Here is a 19,898-nt window from a genome sequence, read left to right on the forward strand (position 1 = left end):
GTAGACTATTTAATATTCCTGAAGTAAAAATTAAATTTATTTCCCATTGCTCTAAGCAGTGAATACTTAAAAAAGATGAGAGCTGTGTTTTGCTTCTCCAGGTTATTAAAATTATTCTTTAAAGAATAGTAGTAGAGGGCTTCCCTGGTGGCGCAGTGGTTGAGAGTCCGCCTGCCGATGCAGGGGACACGGGTTCGTGCCCCGGTCTGGGAAGATCCCACATGCCGCGGAGCGGTTGGGCCCGTGAGCCATGGCCGCTGAGCCTGCGCGTCTGGAGCCTGTGCTCCGCAATGGGAGAGGCCACAACAGTGAGAGGCCCCCGTACCGCAAAAAAAAAAAAAAAAAAAAAAAAAGAAGAGTAGTAGAACATTAGTTACCAAGGTTGAAATATCAGAAAAGATTTAGCAAGTTGATGATAGACTATTATTCAGATCTCTTCTACTTTGAGAAATAACTATTTCTCATTAGAAGATAAAATAGTTCCAAGTTTTGAGATTTTCACACTTCTTTGTGCTGTTATATCCTGTTAAAAATATTTCAGAGCTTGAAATTCCAGCTCTCACAGTTGGTTATATGCATATTTATCAAATCGTTACCATTTTCTCCATTTTTTTTCATCCCTGATTCTGGCTTGAGATGTTCATGCTCAAATGAAGTAAGTTACAGCTTTGTATGCTTTGTAAAGGATAACTGTATACAGTGGTCTGTTTTTCATTCATTTGTTTACATGTAGGATAGAGTAATGTAGGAATATTTTATGTTCAGCATAAGAAATGTTCTTTAATTGCAGATAGAGTGATATATATGTATATATATATAAAATATATACATACATACATATACATATATATGTAGTAATCCCTAAAGCATGGGAAAGTCATAAAATGCTGTAATAGCTAATAGGTATACTGGGTAACCATCCATCTTCTAGTCCACTATCACATTACAACTACTTTTTTCTCAATCAAAGTAAATGGCATTTTATTGTGGCTGGAACGGAGGCTGAACAAAGTGCAATAGGAAATAGCTATAGCTGCAAACAACTTCCAAGGGTTTCCGGTAACATTTGATAGCTGCACAGGAAGGAAATGAAGGGCCAGTCACTTTACAATGGCAGGAATTCATTAAAAAAAAAAAAAGTTTACTCATTTGTAGTCTTTTCCCAAATATATGCAAATATTAAGGAAGACTCTATAGATCTTTCTACCTGTTCCTCCTGCTTATTTTTTATTTTACCGTGAAGTATGTTATCCTTAAAGTCTAAAAGAAGTCAAGTTTTATGCACTGCTTTTTCTGCACACGTTAAAATAGATGATATGCTTTTTCTCTGAAAATCTGTTAACCTTGAATCCTTAGGTTAAATTCTTTCAAGGGGTATTCTGTTTTTTTTAATGTTGCTGAATATCATTTGCTAAAATTATTTTAAGTACCAGTATTTTAAGATTTTGCATTTAAGTGCCTAAGTGAGATTAGCCTTTTTTGTCAACATGATGTTAACTTTATAAAATGGGTTGGGTTTCTTCCCCTCCCTATCTCTGCTATATCTGACATTTATAGGAATGTTGAAGGCAACTCCTGGTAAATTGCATTTGGCTTTTGATCTTATGTTAATCTTATGTTTCAACGCCATCCATTTTCAATGAGAAACAGCTAGTTAAGATAGAATTAAAACCAGAAGAGAAGTCTGAAGATTTCAGGGTGCAGATTCTTACTCAGCCACTGCTTGTGTGACTTTAGACTGGTCATTTGATTCATTCTTTTAGGGTTTTCCATGGGACTCTGAAAGTTTGAACTAAGTGAGTTCTGAGCACCCGTCCAGCCTTGACAGTGTATGAATAGAATTCCATTTTTGGCTCCAAGCCTAATCCTGCCGGCACCAGGACTGCAGTGACGAACAATAGCTGTTCAAATGGCGGCAGCTGCCCAGAGAACTCCAGACAGGCTTGTAGTTAAATGCAGTCTTGGAACACCACCTAAATAAAGACAGCGCAGGACTGCAGAGGATTGCTGACCTCATGGTCTAAAGCTCCAAAGGGATGGCTGTTGAGTGATAACCATAGGAAAAACTGGAAGTTCGCTCTTGACCTACAAGGCAATCTGTATTTTTAGATGCGAGCCAGTGGGTAGCAGGGCCCACCTCCCTGCCTGTCTTTCCAGGTCTGCTCTGCCTTTTCACTGCGGCGCTCGTCTCGCCTGTTCTGTGGACATTCAGTCCTGGCTCAGGTCCTGGAGGGTCAGGATAGAACCAAGCATGATACGGAGTATGTGATTACTGCTTAATATGTATTCTCCAGTTGACTGATTTTTAAAATTAGGGAAATTCATATGATTTCCGTTTCACTTGTTGGAAGAGGAGTCTTAGAAGTTTGAACAGGAAAACAATGTCCTTGGTCTAGTTTCTGTCCCTCCTCCTCCTGTGGTATCCTCTATCTACCCACTGTCCAGACCTCAGGACTTCAGCTGTGCTCTTTGTAAATTACAGTAAACAGGCTTGTTCTGAGAACATTTTCACTTTATTAAAGCTGGTTGGGTACAGATCTGTAGAATAGAATGTCCCATGAAAAAGTATTTGTCATGTGCTACATGGAATTCTACAGTTAATGTCTCCTGCTTTCCTGTCTCACTGTCTTTTGCTTGCTTTAATACTTTATTTTAAAAATTAGAATAATTAACAGTTATTACTAATAATTACTAATATATTGCCTCCTTTATTTTCCATACATTTGATGAGTCTCTGTAGTTCTGTGATAGCTTCACCAACTCAAAGCAGGCCGTATTTCAATAGTGCATCACGGAAATTAAAAAAAAAATTATTCAAGAGTCTGAAGTTTAGAATACATATCCCATAAATTTCTAAAACATTTTTAACTTCTGACCTCTTATAGCTTCTATATTTATTTTATATAGCTTATGTTAATTTTTGATAGTAAGCATTTTGCTTTTTTTTGGTTTGTTTTTTGTTTTAAGCTTGTATGTAAGAGGAATGAGAGGTCATCATGGCTAAAATAGAAAGGATTGTTTTGGCCAATGTAGGGTGGACACAGGTAAATTATTCTGAATAAAGAGAATATTTTATTGAGTAAATTATTTCTTGAAAACTATTTTTTTAATTATTGCTATTGTACCCTGAGGCCCATGTTGCTTGTTGAATAAACTCTTAAAAGAACAGAGAGAAATTGTTTAGGTTTGTTCAGAATAGAAGGGTCTTTTCTATCTTGGTCATTAGTTGAAACAACTTGTGACTAATTGTGACTTTGTATTTTATAAGCATTAAACTAGTATTTATACTTACTGTTCATCAGATTACTAAAAAATATTTTTTCTTCATTCTATTATGGAAGAAGAAAGCATATGAGAGATAATATATTTAGAAATACAACTGAGGTACAATTTATGGCATATTTTATGTATTATATAAAAATAAGATTTAGTTCATTTGTGGTTCTCAGCCAGAGATGTTCAGGAGGTCCTCCCAGAGCTGAGACAGCCTGTTTCTCCTTCCTTTTGAAGAAAAGCATATAATTAACTTGGATTATCTGGAGCATTTGGCACTTTCCTACCCCAAATTATCTTTGGGCAGACATTTTTTTAATCCTCTGCCTTTTAATTTGTCTTGTATATAGAATGATACCCTATATAAAGTCATAAGACATTTCAAATGAAGACAGTAATAAAACATAGAAAATAAGATGAGTGGTTATCTTTAGATTATGGAATTTTTTGCCATTCTTACCTAATTCTCTTTTTGGTATTTTTTCAGTACTTTTGTTTGCTATTCAAATAAAAAGGTGTATTAATTTTCTAAGGCTACTGTAACAAATTTCCACCCATTGGGTGGCTTAAAAAAAAAGAAAAGAAATTTATTCTCTCACTATTCTAGAGGCCATACGTTCAAAATCAAAGTGTCAGCAGGGCCACAATCCCTTTAGAGTCTCTAACGAAGAATCCTTCTGGTGCCTCCTGGCACTTCTTGGCTTGTGGCAGCATTGCTCCAGTCTCTGCCTCCACCTTCCCTACTTCTGGGTATTTCAAACCTCTCTCTGTGTTTTTCTCTTAAAAGGATACTTATTGATTTTAGGGCCCATCATAAATTTAGGGTGATCTCATCTTGAGAGACTATTTTTCCAAATAAGGTCCTAGTAACAGGTTTCAGTTTGGACGTATCTTTTGGGGAGAGACCACCATTCAACATACTACAAAAGGCATTTCTAAAAAGAAGGGAAATATGCTGTTAAATGGAAACTGCCATTTAGATCATTTTCTTTTACGTTGGAAAGGCTACATTTCACTTACATTCTAGGAGGATTTAATGATTTGGGTCAGTAGTTGCAGATTTGTCAGGAAAATTCTGGGAGATGTTTTAGGCTTAATAAGTAACTTCAGAGCAGTTGGAATCTTCACGTGGACTCTCATGGCCATTTCTTTGAAGTAGCATTTCTGCAACGTTAATTATGGTTCTTAAGTACTGTTTCTCTCTCCTAAATCCCTAGCCTTGTTAACGTTTTTCTGTATCTCAAGTGGTGTTTTTGAGAAATGGATAATATACTTTGTTCTGGAATGTGGCCAGTGGTGATAATTACAGTGACTAAAAGCAATTCTGTGTTTAGGAAATTATTAAAATATTTAGTAGTTTAAGTTAAATTAAAATTTAATTAATTAATTGGGCATGGATTTTTTTGTTTTTTCTATTTTTGTAAGCCCTTGGCCCAAGGTGGTTGGCGTGGGATGGATTGCCACATCACCTGGAAACCTCTGAAATTGTGTGAGCTGGGTCCTCACGGACGGAGGTCCTGATGCAGTGGCTCTGCTGTGGGGGTGGGAACGTGGGTTTAGCCATCATTCCTCGTGATTCTGGTGCTCACTTCTGGTTGTAAATGGCTGCAGCCACAGAGACTTCTGAACACTTTCTTTGGTAAGAATTCAACTCTAGTTCCAGTTGTGCTGCTGACTCTGACCTTCAGGAATTAATTTAACATTCCTGGACCATATTTCCTTGTTTTTTAAAAATATTTATTTATTTACGTATGTATGTATGTATGGCCGCGCTGGGTCTTCGTTGCTGCACGCGGGCTTTCTCTAGTTGTGGCGAGAGGGGGCTACTCTTTGTTGCGGTGCGCGGGCTTCTCTTGTTGCGGAACACAGGCTCTAGGCATGCGGGCTTCAGTAGTTGTGGCACGTGGGCTCAGTAGTTGTGGCTCGTGGGCTCTAGAGCGCAGGCTCAGTAGTTGTGGTGCACGGGCTTAGTTGCTTCATGGCATGTGGGATCTTCCCAGACCAATTGAACCTGCGTCCCCTGCATTGGCAGGTGGATTCTTAACCACTGTGCCACCAAGGAAGTCCCCCTTGTTTTTTAAAGTTCAGGATTTGGGCTAGAAGATTTTAAAAGACCTTCTGGCTCTAGCAAACTTAGTTTTTACAGTGAGAGGACACTTTAGAATGTATGGTACATTTCATGAAAATTTAGTTTCAAAAACATTTTAGAAAAAATTATAAAAGATATGCCACTGTAATATTTCTAAGAAGTTTTATTTTTTTATATATACATGGCCAGATGTTTCAGAGTTTTTAAAAAATCATTTGAGACTTTCCAGCTTGAGATTAGTGTTCAACCAGTAAACATTTCTGTATCCTTTCACGCTGACCTTTAAAATATTTTAATGTTTAAATTTCTTTAAATAATATACTTGTTAATATAGAAGTGTATGACATAAAAAGTGAAGGTACCCTCCTCTTTACCTTTCTTCTTTGGCCCACCTGTTCCCAGGAGTAACTACAGGTAATAATTTGGGGTTTAACCTTTTATGAAGGTGTGTACTCATATTACATATCATATATGTATGTATGTATAGTCTTTGGGGGTTTTATAGTACTTGTCTAAAAGTTGCTTGAGCAATACGTTTCACAGTGTCCTCACTGGGGTGTTACAGGTGTTTTATTGTAATGGTCTTTGGTGTTGCTGATTACTAAAGCACTCTGAATGTCCTCGGGGCAAGCCCTGCTAAAGTAAGGCTTGAACGTAGAAAGATGGAAATGGAATTTCCAGATCACGGTAGTAACAACTACTGAAGAAATTACACTGTCCACACTGAAGACACCTAAGACTTTAAATACTTCCTTTACCACCAACTGTGCCACCATGAAAGTTCTTAAACTTAGTGAAGAATAGAATAGATTCAAGTGTTTCAGAAAAATCAGTGGGGAAAACAGTTGAAAATAATACACCTGAAGTGCATGCTTACAGTCAAGGCTTAGTCAGAATAGGGCTGTGATTAATAAAACATTTTGAAAAAGATACAGAGGTACAAGGCCTGTTTCCTTAAGGAAATTGTATGCTTTTGAGGACAAGGGCCTTGTCTTGGCTTTTATATATGTGTCTCAGAAGGACATATTTGGGGAAGACATTCTATAAAATAAGTTGAATAGCATAGTACAGACTGAACAAGTGGGTGATTTTGAGCTAGCGAACTTTATGACATCATTATTGCTTATAAACATACATTTCATTAATTTTTGGTTTTAGCAAGAGTTCACCAAAAGCAAAAATATACATTGGTAAAATAATGATTCTTGAAAAGTCATTGTTAAACACAGAGACTCTTGATTATTAGGTGTTCAGATGAATCTGTAAACTGATAACAGCAAACCAGGCTTCCTCATCACCAGCTGAGCCCAGTGGGGAGACTAGTAAGAGGGAGGGAGCAGGAGGAAGGGGGCTTCATCGGAGCAGTATCAGCATGCCCAAATCTTGGAAATTTTTGCTTTTTTCTTTGTTAGATGCTTACAAAATTTGGATTTTGGTAACAAATATATTTGCTATTGAAATACTGCTTCAAAGTTTAACCACAGAAAAAGATTCTGACTATTGTAGTTGTTAAAGTTTGGGGTTTTGACATATATAATTTGAAATTGGAGACTCTCCAAAGGAGTAGAGATGATTTGTGACAATTTAAATTATTTAAATTAATTTAAAAGTTCAGCCTTTCAGACACACTAGCTACATTTCCAGTGCTCGGTGGCCACGTATGCTGGGGGCTACCATATCAGACAGTGCAAATTGTAGAACTTGTCCATCATCGCAGAAAGTTCTGTGGGATGGGGCTTCTCTGGCACATATGATGCTGTAGTTCATGCATTACTATAAAATAAGCAAAAGGATAAGAAGGCCGAAGTAGTTGCAGGGGTTAGACGAAAATAATCAGAGTAATGGGAAATGTTAATTAGGTGAGCAAGCTTTTGTTTTCTTCCTTGATCTTTCCCCTTCCTCTGCTTATTTTCAAGTAGAATAGTTGGAAAATGATTCAGAGTAAATTTCCTGCCAAGCAAGGTGAACACATGACCGCGCAGCCTTTTTTTTTTAGAGCCAGGACCTTTTCTTTCACAGTTTTAGTTCTTCAAAAACTGCAGATTGCAAGTTATTTTCTCTCTCAGTGCAGTTGGACCTTAATCCTACTCAGAAATCCTTTTTTTTTTCTCTTCTCCAGCTGCCATCTAGTTTCATTCATAGTGCTGATGTTTCAAACCCTTTCTTCCAGAACCAAAGCCTTCCGTCCCTCCTTGGCTTCTCTCGTTCTTAATGTGGCTTTCAGACTCCAGTGCTCTGTGTTTACTGAACTCCCATCTCACCCCTTTGCTCGATGACATTGAGTAAGCAACTTAATCTCTGAGCCTGTAAAAATATTAATTTATTATGGTACAGATATTACCATATATATACATATGGATTGAATGAGATAATACATTTAAATCTCATAGCACAATACCTGAGCATTTAGTAAGCCAAATAACAATTAGAGATGAGCTCATTCGATGCATCAGTTGACTTTTGCTTTAGAGCAAACCATCCTAAAACTCAGCGGCTTAAAGCAACCACCATAATTTAGTTGAAGATTCTGCTGGGCAGTTCTGGTCTTGGCCAGGCTTGGCTGCTTTTTCATGTAGTGCTGGTCTCACTTGGCTGGTTGGCTTGAGGTTGGCTGGTCCTGGGTGGCCCCACTCACATATTGGCTGGTGGGTTGGTTGTCTCTTGGAACAACAGAGATGACCAGACATCATCCAAGCAAGTTCAAACTTGCTTGGAATCCAGAGCCCTCAGCAAGGACCTGTGCTTTTTTCTATATGTACCCTACATTCTCATCTACCTTACTGTTTCTTGAAAGTAGTCTTTGCCTTCTGGACCTTGTTTCTTGAAAACAATAGTCTGTCTTAATCATCTCTGCATTCTGAGTGGACAGCACAAAATAGTTGAATGAATATGTAAATACAGTTTTGCCAATGTGGACTATTTCATTATCTTCACCTACTAATCCCGTAAGTTCACCTTTACGTGCTGCCTACTTCGTGAAGTCCATTTGATCTCTTGAACCTTGGGAAGTTAGGAGGTGGTTTTTGGTATTGATTTATAAGAAATGTTGACTATTAAAATCTTACATTAAAGCATTATAGTTAATCTAACATTTTGTCTTAAATGGAGTCTTCTCTAAGTGCTATAGTGGCATTGAAAAGCTGTAAATAGTTTTTTAATGATGTTCATAAAAACAGGAAAGTTTGATTTCTTAGTTCTACATACATTTATGGGGCAAACTTGTAATTGTGAATTGGTGAGAAGAAGCCGTATTTGCTCACTCAGTCCACTTACATTTATAATGGTTTTGGTCTACAGAAAGGATTGTTTTTTTAGAGCAAGGAAGTTTTTTGTCTTCATTTCTATTTTTAATTTAACAGAGCTCAGGAGAAAAGAAAGATAAAACAAAGTTGTTACAAGAGGCAGCACTTGCATATGCTTTTTTCTGCCTTCACCCACTCTATTTTATTCTCTAACTTGCTTTTTTGGACCTATTAAATGACTAATGATTAACTATTGCCAGCTTTCTTTTTTCTTAAACTTCATGTGAGTCACAGTTGAGAGTTTTTGGAGAGTTGAAATACCATAATGCAGTAAATTATGCAGTGTGGTGTGATGGGGAGTGGGGAAGAATCCCCCAGTCCTCTCATCTGGGCCTCAGGAAAACTAAATTCGAATCCTGGCTCGGATAGTGACTTACTGGTGAATTGGAACAAGTTAATTTCTCTTTGGCTCAGGTAGCTGAGTTTGATAATCTTAAAGGTTTCTCTCCATTTCTGAAATATGCGCTGTTTCAATTAAGTATAGCTCCTTCTGGAACTTAGTAATAAACATTACAGGTGAGCACCAGTGTTTAAAATGAAAGAAGTGGATACACTAATTAGATATTCATTACCTACAGGGTTAATAACATGTATATAGAAAAGGTACCCTTTGGATTCATTTTTGAAAATAGGTGTTTGTCAGACAGGCACGGTGGAAGGAGTAGCAGGATGGAGATGTGCAGAAATTACAGAGGTGAGAGTGGCTGTGAAATGCATCATGAATTCTAAAGCTAAGTTGGTGTGGCTGGAGCGTGCGGTACTTGGGTAACATTTCCCCTGTGTTCCCCTCCCGGTGTAGTTGACTGTACCTCCATAGCGCATCCATGGTTTTCCTAGTATGTGCCTGCTTCATTAGGACATTTTGTTTTCTCGTTGGGGTTCATTTTGTATGGACATTCCACAGGAAGCGCTTGTTTTCCCCTTCTCTTAGGGGATGTACCACTTCACGCCATCCCCATAGGACATCCATGCACTGCCCCTCCCTGGTGATGGTGTTAAGGGCCAGAAAACTGACACTTGTGACAGGATTCCTTTTGGTACAAGTGTGCGAATCTAGGAAGAAAGGTCTTTTTTTTTTTCAGTCTGAAATATCTTTCATGTTCATGAGATCTTACCTGTAACTTAAATTGCAGTAGCCACATGAGGCTCGTGGCTACTGTACTGGTTAGTTCACATCTGGATCTTTATCTTCCCTCGTGGGTGTAGTCACTCATTACATACACCCTGTTAGCCTGCGGAATGGTCTCCTCCTCGTAAAAGAAATTCCTTTCCTGCTCTGCTTCCTGCCTCCCTGGCTCTCACTTGATCTTCTCTTCCAAGCTTCTCTGAAGTACTTGGAGGAGAGACTTCCTCCTTAAATTTCTCTGCCTGTGGCCTCTGGGACACCTGCTTCTCTTCCAGCCTTTGCTTCTTAGGCTTCCTCATGGCTTTCTGAACACTCATGGCCCCTACTTTAATAAGATTGGCCCACCCTTTTTTTTTTTTGGTAGGTCCACCATTCACCATTCTTCATGCTCTCTTCTGTATTTGGGGTGTAACTAAGGCTGTCTCTGCCTCTGGTGACTTGCCTGCACTTCACACCTGTGCCTGTAAATGTCTGTTGGACGTCACCATCATCTGGACCATCTGTCACAATGTTTGACACATCTTACCTGTAAATATATGTTAAATGGTTTTCTGTTAGCTCCTATATAAGCTATAAATTTGTATCATTTCCAAGTTCAGTGTAGTTTACGTGCCTCTCCTCCTCCAATGCATATTTAAAATTCTATTCTTTTATGGTTTTAAGAAATTCATATGTTCACACATTTAAGTGTTTCTTTAGGGTAACAGAGATATAACAATATAACCAAGATATACAGGAAAGGCAGAGTCTCATGGACTTTGAAGGATACAAAAAAAGACTTAAAGGAGTGCTGTGGGGTGATGTTATGATAGAGCAAATGAAAGAGCTTGGGAGGCCCAGCAGCAGAACCCCAGTCTAGGCCTGTCATGGGAGCCCTCAGAAGTGATGTTTAAGCTGAGAGGTGGAGGAGTGGGTAGGAGTAGCTGGGCACACACACACAAAATGGATAAAAAGGAACATTAGGATTCATTGCATTTGAATGGAATTAATATTCCATTTGAGTTAAGAGAGAATTAATTTTAAGTATAGAGAGCATGCAAATAACTCCAAACCTAGGAGATGGTCAGGTTTGCTTTTTGGCTTTATATTGAATTGATAATACAGACGTAAGTCCATCCTTTTTAGCAGTCTGGTGTGCTATAAGGAAACTGTAAAGTGAGGAATTGCATTTGCTAACGGTATTTATTTGCTACAGATACTTATTTGCTAACAGGTATCCCTGCCGTGAATTATTATGTTCTACAGAGCAGAACCCTATCTTGCTGTGAACATGCCAAGCTGTGGCCTTTTGTGCTGTTACCATTAACAGCAAGTTTTTGATGGGTACATGAGGATAATTAGATGGGACTAATCACAGCAATTTCCTGTCATTCTTGAACTGCTTAAAACGACAATCAGAAATGGTGGTAAACTTTTGACAGGAAAAAAAAGGGATTAACTTTAAAAGGTTTTCGACTAATGAAAATCAAGCTTGTGCCACAGTAAGCCACATTTTCACACCATTAAGCGTTGTGAAGCATTTTCCTTGAAGCTCTTTTAATCTATAAGTATGGTTTCGGAAAAACCCCAGATTCTAGCTTACGATATAGTCTTCTGTTGTCCCTATTACAAAGAGAGTGTTGCTTCAGTGAATTGTGGGGAAGATGATGTTGATGTAAACTCTTAGTGACTATTTAAGAAAAGAAAAACTTTGAATTAAATGAAAACATAAGTCTTTCATGTCCAAATTTAGGGAAACATTTTGAATAGCCTTTAATTGGTAGTTTTATGAAATTATTTAGGCTAATAGAAAATCAATTAGAATGATAAAATCTGTTCTTAAATATGAGTTATTTGAGGTATTTCTCTGTGGAAAACCACGGAAAGCCGGGCAGGAGAAGGATTAGTCCTAGCGGTGATTTGCCACATAAAGGCCTCAGAACCACTCAGTTTGCACCTGTCCATTATCAACACGGGTTGCAGAGGTTATTTTAGTGGTTGGGGGAATTTTGTTTTTAATTTCTGTGAAGTACAAGAATATATTTCATCAGTTTTAATGGCCTTCTAGGTTCCAACATATGTTGGCAGTTTAGCGGTTGTTGAAGCTCTAGAGAGAGATTTAAACTATAGCTATTCTAATTTGATAGAAAAATCAAAGAAATAAAGAATATGGGGTTTCTTTGAGGATCATTTCTTCTTTTTTGGGGAAATTAAATGATTGTTATTTGAGCAGCATTACCTGGAAAATCACAATACTTTTTATAACAGTTCTTTATTTTTAAGGGTAGACGACCTAAAGGTAATAAATCATAGTCAACATTATATTTTCCAGTGATCCTTTTTAATACAGTTACAGAAGTTTTTTCTGAAAATTCTTAATGATCTCTGCAGCAGTCACAGCAGATGCGGATGAGGTTGAAATCTTGGATAACTTCATCCCACTTTTTAAAAATCTTTTCTGACAAAATGTATGTTGAAACTACTAAACAAATTTTTAAAATGTAACTGATTTGAGTTTTTCCACTTTCTTAATACTTCTGTCATTTATCTAATGTTTTTAAGAATCATTAAAATGAGAAGGTATAAACTATGTTGTTTGTAAATAAAATAATTAACCGTACCTGGATTAATAATTTTTTCCTCCTCAGAATAAGTTAGGCATTTGCTCAAACTTCTACACTCAGTGTGTGGTTTCAATTACAGTATTTTGTAATTACCTTTATTTTGTGAGGATTCATGAACTGTTATCATTTTATAGGTCTCATCACAACTACATCAAGGAAACTAGACCGCGAGCAGCAAGATGAACACATATTAGAAGTAAGCATTTCTTTATTTTTAATAATTTTAAAAATATTGTAATCATAAATATGGGAAAGAGCAATCTTACTCATATTATCTAGTAATTCAGAGCTGCTGCTATTTTGTTATATCACCTTATGGTCATTAATAAAAAAGAAAATAAATAAAATATTGTGAATATAGTTCAGGTCTGCTTTACACCCCTGTCAATCCCCAGAAGATAAACAGATGCCAAAATATCCAGAGCAGCAGGTTACGAACAGTGGCATCCCACTACGGTCCCCTCACCCTGATTAGAACTGCACTACACACCTGTTAATTGTCTGCTTCACTCCGGAGCCCTCTCTTCTCAATGAATATCAAAGGCTGGATGGGAGCAGGTATAAGATACTTAGGACTTGGAAGGTGATATTAAGATACTGATGAGAAATAAGATTAGTTTACATATCGTGTATGTTTTTCTGTAGTCCTTTTGTGGTAATTTATTTGAGGGCCAATGTTGGCATTGATTTGACTGTCTTAAAGAAGAGAGTTTTTTTAGTAACATGTTAAAAGCTGTGTCACTGGGCTGCTAGTTATGGAACCCAAACTTAGGAACAATTTGATGAATGCTACAAAGCATAGTACTTGGTTGTATTTCTCTTTAATTTTTCTTTTTTCCTAAAGATCACATGAAAACTGATCAAAAGGAAATGTTTTGAGAGGTTAAAATTAAAATAGTAATTATAATTTTGTTTCATTTTGAGAGTTTGGGAAGGCAAATCATGTGCTTTAATTAAAGCAGCTACTTTACTTAAGTACTCTTGACAAGTACCATGAAGATACATTCATTCCCACTTTTATAAACAACAGAATTTGCACCTGCCAAGCTTCGAAAAGAACATAGTTCCACAGAAAACTTCAGTCTACTTTAATGTTTTTAGCATTTCATTAATTCACTTGGGATGACGTGGTGAGGGGAGTAACTACGGTCATCCCTTTTAATGTGCACACTGAACTGAAAATGGATCTGAGGGTGAAATGGTTTCTTATGCATTCAGAAGCATTCACCAGCGTAACCCTCAAGAATCTCAGATCTTCATTCCTAAAATGAATACATGAATAATCTACTTAGAATAAAAGTTACTTTACATTTGTTTTACTGAAAAATCTCATTTAATAAGTTGGTCTTAAATTTAAATGTTTATGTTCACCCTACCAAACATTGAAAACTTCTGTACAAAAGAGAGAGCCAGGCAAAATAAAATGATGATTGCTAGTATTAAAAGGCCTGCTACTTAGCATGTATTTTAATAGGATGATTTAACTTATTTTATTGACAAAGCTTAAAAATGACAGTTTTTAAATGCAGTATGTGAAGATTTTATTTTTAAGCACGTACAAGAGGACTCTAAATATTTAAAAGCAAAATCTTCATGTATCTCTTCCTTCGCTTAAAAATACTGAGTTTTTGAGAGCTTAACACTTACAGTTACGGCGTGTGAGGAAGAGGGGTGACGGGTAAGGAGAGAGTGAGGGCTCAGAGCTGGTGCTTTCCTAGCCCCCGACCTCCCCCCACCCCCCGCCCCCAGTCCCTTTGTGAAAACGGAGAGGTTGCCCTGCCCCCTCACAGGGCTGTGGTCGGAGTGAGGAATCAGTATGTGTCCATAGTGCTGTGTGAATTGCAGAGGTTTATAGAAAAGGTGATTGTCATTAGGAAGGAGACATTCACTTTTTGTACAGTCTATTTTAAAAACATTTCTTGATGTTATCTTAAAAAAAAAAAAAAAAAACAGGTTACAGTGACAGACAATGGTAGTCCCCCCAAGTCAACCATTGCAAGAGTAATTGTGAAGATCCTTGATGAAAATGACAACAAGCCTCAGTTCCTGCAGAAGTTCTACAAAATCAGACTCCCAGAGCGGGAAAAACCAGAACGAGAAAGAAACACCAAGCGTGAGCCTTTATATCGTGTTATAGCTACAGACAAAGATGAAGGTCCCAATGCAGAAATCTCCTATAGCATCGAAGAGGGAAATGAACATGGCAAATTTTTTATTGAGCCAAAAACTGGAGTGGTTTTGTCCAAGAAGTTTTCTGGAGCTGGAGAATATGATATTCTTTCAGTGAGTGAATTTCTAGTCTTTGAATTTCTTACATAATTTGACTGTTAATCTAGTCTTATGTCTCTTCTCTCATACCTTTCTCTCTATTCAGTAAAATGGCCTCAGTGCTGTACCTAACAATGGGAAGTATGGGTTTGCTTGTCCCTTTTTTAGTTGTCATTCTGGTTATCTATGTTGAGTATGGCATAAAAAGGTTGCTCTTTTTATCAGGCATTAAACACATGGAATATACAGCACAGATATTAAATGTTTGAAATTGGTTCAGTTTCAGACCAAACCAATCAATGCTTCAGTTATGGGATGCAACTTTTCACTTGCTGTTTTTATCCCCTCTGCCCATATTTTATAGATTAAGGCAGTTGATAATGGTCGCCCCCAAAAGTCATCAACCACTCGACTGCATATTGAATGGATCTCCAAACCCAAACCGTCCCCGGAGCCAATTTCATTTGAAGAATCATTTTTTACCTTTACTGTAATGGAAAGCGATCCAGTTGCTCACATGATTGGAGTAATATCTGTTGAGCCTCCAGGCATACCTCTTTGGTTTGACATCATTGGTAAGCTTCATGACAGTTTGCATCATCCTTGTATAGATCACACTGACGGGAACTCCCCTCTGTTTTTCTGATTTTGGGGCACATCTCAGAATTTAAAATTGGGAGTAAGACCTATAAGTGGAGAATTTGTTTTAAACTGCAGTATTTTGCTTGCAAAATTTTTCACTATATCCAATGTATATTAAACTTGTTTAAAATAGGTACTCTGTATGTACCTTATTAATATAAAAATAAGGTTTTTAAAAGTGCGCCAAAGAGATACAGAGAAATCTGAATGGTCCAAAAACACAGCTTCCTAATTTTTCCTCTTGATACATAACATATAGCACATAACTATGTTTAGTGATTATGATTTGAATGTTTAAAATAACTATGCCTATGTGATTGTCACATGTCAGTATTTTATAGGGAATATGCTTAAAATTTTTAATTTATAAGTTATAAAGGATAGTGTCAACTGTGGCTTTTTAAGTTTGATTTACCTCATTTTCAGTAGGAAGCAGACTTCACTAGATTAAATCACCCTGATAAAAATTATATGCCTAAGCCAATTCTTTTTTTTCTGTCATTGAATTTAGCTAGACATAGAATGTAATACAACATACTTAAAACACTTGCACATTAGACTTTGGCGTCTTAGTTTTTTAATTCTTATTTCTTCACAGTATTTTAATTACAAGGATATTTAAAATCAAAAGTACGTGTTCGGGTTATCTTTGGTTGGAACCCAACATCCCTTTTCCCTCTTCACCCCGGAGCCCTCCTGCCCCAATTGCCGTCTCAGCGGGTTGAAGCCGCAGGGACCACAGGGCGCAGGGGTTCGGGCTCTACCCCTTGAACTTTTTAGACAGCTGGGCTGTTTTCCCTACTTTGGTCTTTGTATGAAATTGTTTATGTTATCAACACCTATGAAACCATTACAGTTTAGTTTTAAATGAACAAAAAAGATTCTTTTCATAGTTAAGTGCAGTCAGAATAGTTTGCTTGCTGTCCATTAACTCCTATCGCATTTCCAGATGGGCAGACTGCGGCTGCGCAGCATCTAACCTCACGTGTAAACTGACTGCCTTTGGAACCACTTTGATTGATTGCTCTCCTTGTTCTGTGCTTGCCTTCCATGCTTGCTTCTTTTTGGCTGTGCCAGGAGACCCATTTGCTAGAGAAGTGTTTTACATCTTTCAGATGACTTGTGACCTGAACTGTACAGCAGAAGGTATCTGCTGAGATCACATAATTTGCCTCAGATTATGAGATCTAAAGAAAAGCATCCATTTTTCAAACTTTTTTCTTTCCAGTGACCATCTTTCATTGCTTTTTCTTTTCATAGTGGGCCCATGGTCGCCTGTTCCAATTGCAAACATCTGACTTTCCATACATCCCTAGATCCTTATTTTTAGATTTAACTGAAGACTGTTTTTTGTGTGTGCTGTTTTGCTTTTTGGTTGGATTTAGTAATAGAACATCATGACGTTTAGACTTTATTTTCATTCCATTCCATTTCATTGATATAAGTATCTCAAGTTCAGTGGCTTTGAAGAGAGTTTATCTGGAATATGATGGGGAATGCATTTGGATAATGTTAGTAGCACAGAAACCTTTGCTTCGTTAAGCTTTGTGTACGACAGCAACGGGAAAAATTTTCAAATAGTGAAAATTCTCAAATAGTAAGAGTCCGGACTAACCGATGATAACTACCACAGTTTTTTTTTTCAGAGTTAACATTTGTTTTTAATAGTTATTTCATTAGAGCAATATGCTCAAATTGTCACAAAATTTTTTTTTTTAGTAAATTTTTAAATGGCCAACTTTTTGGTTACTAAATGATGTGAAATGTAGCTACTGAGATATAAGTTAAAGAGGTATTCAGAACCCTTGAAAAAACAAACTGAAAGTAATTCATTGGTAGTATTAGAAATGTTTTTGTTGTTGTAGTTTTCAGAGTTGCTTTCTTGTTTCCTCTCATTTAGTAGCTTCCTCGGCAGTTATGGCTCAGCTTTTTTTTTTTTAGTAAGCCAGCATTGTCTTTCCAGTTGGTCCTTCTTTTCTGGTCTTTCAAAATGAAAGCTCTTTGGAATCACTTTGACCAATATATCAGAAATTTTTCTTTCTTTCTTCCTTTTTTTTTAAACTGCCATTAAAAATTAGAAAGTCACAAAATAAATGACAGATTTTCATCCCGTGACCTGTTTTTACTTTAATGTTTGTCCTAACTTAAACTAGGTGGCAACTATGATAGTCACTTTGATGTGGACAAGGGCACTGGAACCATCATCATTGCCAAACCTCTTGATGCAGAACAGAAATCAAACTACAATCTCACAGTTGAGGCTACAGATGGAACCACCACTATACTGACTCAGGTAGGCAAAATGCTGACGATACAGTGTTCTGATCTAAGGGTCCACAGGCAATATGAACAATTGATTCTGCCCTCTGAGGTTCTCAGATCAGAAGTTACTGTTTTGATATAGTTTATGCACATGTACACAGCAAGGATTTTTATTTAGGGAATGAAATATCACTGCAAATCCTGGTTTAGGTTTTGAATGTAATTAACCAGTTTTGAAAACTTTGAAAGAAGACTTAAAAAAAAACCATGTTATGCCATCAAAATATTTTATTTTTACACTCATTTTGAATTGTACTGGTATAAAGTATATTACTGTCAAGGATGACTTGTCCAAGTCATTTGCATTAAAACTGGTTAAAGTGATTAATTATCTTTTAAAACACTTTTTTGGTTTTTTTTCCCCCTTGACTACCTTAGGCTGTGTAAAATAACTGATAAAACTGTTCTATTCCTTTAAACATCTTTATTCCTATCTGATGATTAAGACATGGTCCGATTACTGGCATTTCAAATTGAAATGTCAGAACCCTATAAATTACATTTAAGGGGCTTCCCTAGTGGCGCAGTGGTTGAGAGTCCACCTGCCGATGCAGGGGACACGGGTTCGTACCCCGGTCTGGGAAGATCCCACATGCCGCGGAGCGGCTGGGCCCGTGAGCCATGGCCGCTGAGCCTGCACGTCCGGAGCCTGTGCTCCGCAACGGGAGAGGCCACAACAGTGAGAGGCCCTCATACCGCAAAAAAAAAAAAAAAAAAAAAAAATTACATTTAAGTTCTGTTCTTTCTTATCAGTTTCTCTTTGATTTACAGTGGGGGCTGTTGAGAACTTGTTAAATACTTGCTGTGTGCCAGGTATTGTTCTAGAAGCTGAGTAGTAGGAAACAAAATCCTGCCCTCTTGGAGTTTACATTACAATGATAAAGCTAAAGCCTTGTGTTTAAGGTGCTGTGTGTGAAAGTAAAAGGAAGAAATTAAATGTTAGAGGATAAAACGCTTCTGAATTCCAATTTCCTATCTTTAGATTATACTATTTTAAATCTTAACACAGGTCATCTGCTAAATTATTTAGTTGCATTGAAGAATAAAAATTAGTCTGTGATGTCTTTTCAAATAATAAATGAATAGATAATTTAAAGTCAGTTGTGAAATGACCTTATTTCTTTGTCCAAATGCTTGTGATTTTTAATGTATTTAAAATTGATAATATGAATCATGCTTTGGGGTCATTTTGAGGTTGTCATGTAAAAGTGCCAGCACAGTATTAAAATTTCAATCTTGTCAGTAACCGTTCTCATTGTAGAATCTAGACTTTAGAGCATGAAAATGAGAAGAAAAGCATCAAGAATTGTAATAAATTTAACAGGGTAATTCTGAAAGGTTAAAGAGTGTAACTGTATGTAGATCAGTTCAAGTAATTGACTAACCAGAAGTCTAGCAAAGGAAACTTAATAACCAGTAGAAATGACTGTCTGTGCCAAGCCTTCTCATTATTAAAGATGATATATCTACCTGTAGCATTTATCACTTACTACATAACTCACAATAATTGTAGTTTTCACTAGTATAGTTAAGAGCTTAGTATGAAATACGGTGACTAAAATTCCCATAAAACCCAGTAAATATATTCTCTCAGGGACACAGAATTTCTTCAATTTCAGTGCTTCAGGTATACTTCTGTAACTTATTTTGAGTCATTTTCAGAGGGCCTTGATTATATCCTAGTGAATTGCTGGCAGGGAGAGTTAGAGCATCAGAGAGCGGTCCAGATCACAGGCTGACCTGTCCAGGTGTGGGCCGTTAGGGAACAACGACCAGTAATTAGGTTTTGATTCCCAGTCTGGGGCTGAGAACAGGGAGATAGGAATCTGAGTGGGAGGAGAGCAGCAAATACCAGCTGAAGAGGGACACAGATCAGAACCCAGCTGACAAGGCCCTGGAACACAGCAGGTAGATGCCTGTTTGTAGGTGAAACTCAGGAACCAACAGAACAGGTTTTGCCGCATCAAGGTCAGTAGCAGCAGGTGTCCGATCTGAGGTTTGGAGAGTGTTTTCCGTTAAGCCAGAGTGCATCCTTGCAGAGGAGGATCGTGATGTAAACTGCCACTGCTCTGTTGAAGCAGCTTTCCTTGCTTTCCTGTCCTGCTGTTTCCGCTGAGGATGTTGACCAGTATTAAGTCACATCACTTTGCTTCATCTGTTATCTCAAGGTAACTTACCAAATCCAGTTCACATTTTTTCCCTTTCTTTGAAACAGCTTTGCTTTCCTGTTTTCTTTCAATTTCTCTGGAACATCAGCATTGCGTACTCTGGAG

The 19,898-nt window shown here is 37.3% G+C and overlaps 1 protein-coding gene across 4 annotated transcripts in view; it reads left to right on the forward strand.

Moving 5' to 3' along the window:
• Positions 1-19,898, forward strand: part of FAT1 (FAT atypical cadherin 1) — a 125,444-nt gene that overhangs the window by 65,231 nt on the left and 40,315 nt on the right. For all 4 annotated transcript variants that reach the window (XR_014292399.1, XM_082608859.1, XM_082608861.1 and 1 more), the window contains exons 4-7: positions 12,528-12,589; positions 14,347-14,676; positions 15,026-15,236; positions 17,457-17,596. Coding sequence is in view for 3 of the 4 variants with exons in the window: in XM_082608859.1 (XP_082464985.1) it covers positions 12,528-12,589; positions 14,347-14,676; positions 15,026-15,236; positions 17,457-17,596 (743 nt within the window). In the remaining variant the exon portion in view is untranslated. The remainder of the gene's footprint in view (positions 1-12,527; positions 12,590-14,346; positions 14,677-15,025; positions 15,237-17,456; positions 17,597-19,898) is intronic.

Source organism: Mesoplodon mirus, assembly GCF_964341445.2.
Source record: "Mesoplodon mirus genome assembly, chromosome: 20".
Taxonomy (NCBI): domain Eukaryota; kingdom Metazoa; phylum Chordata; class Mammalia; order Artiodactyla; family Ziphiidae; genus Mesoplodon; species Mesoplodon mirus.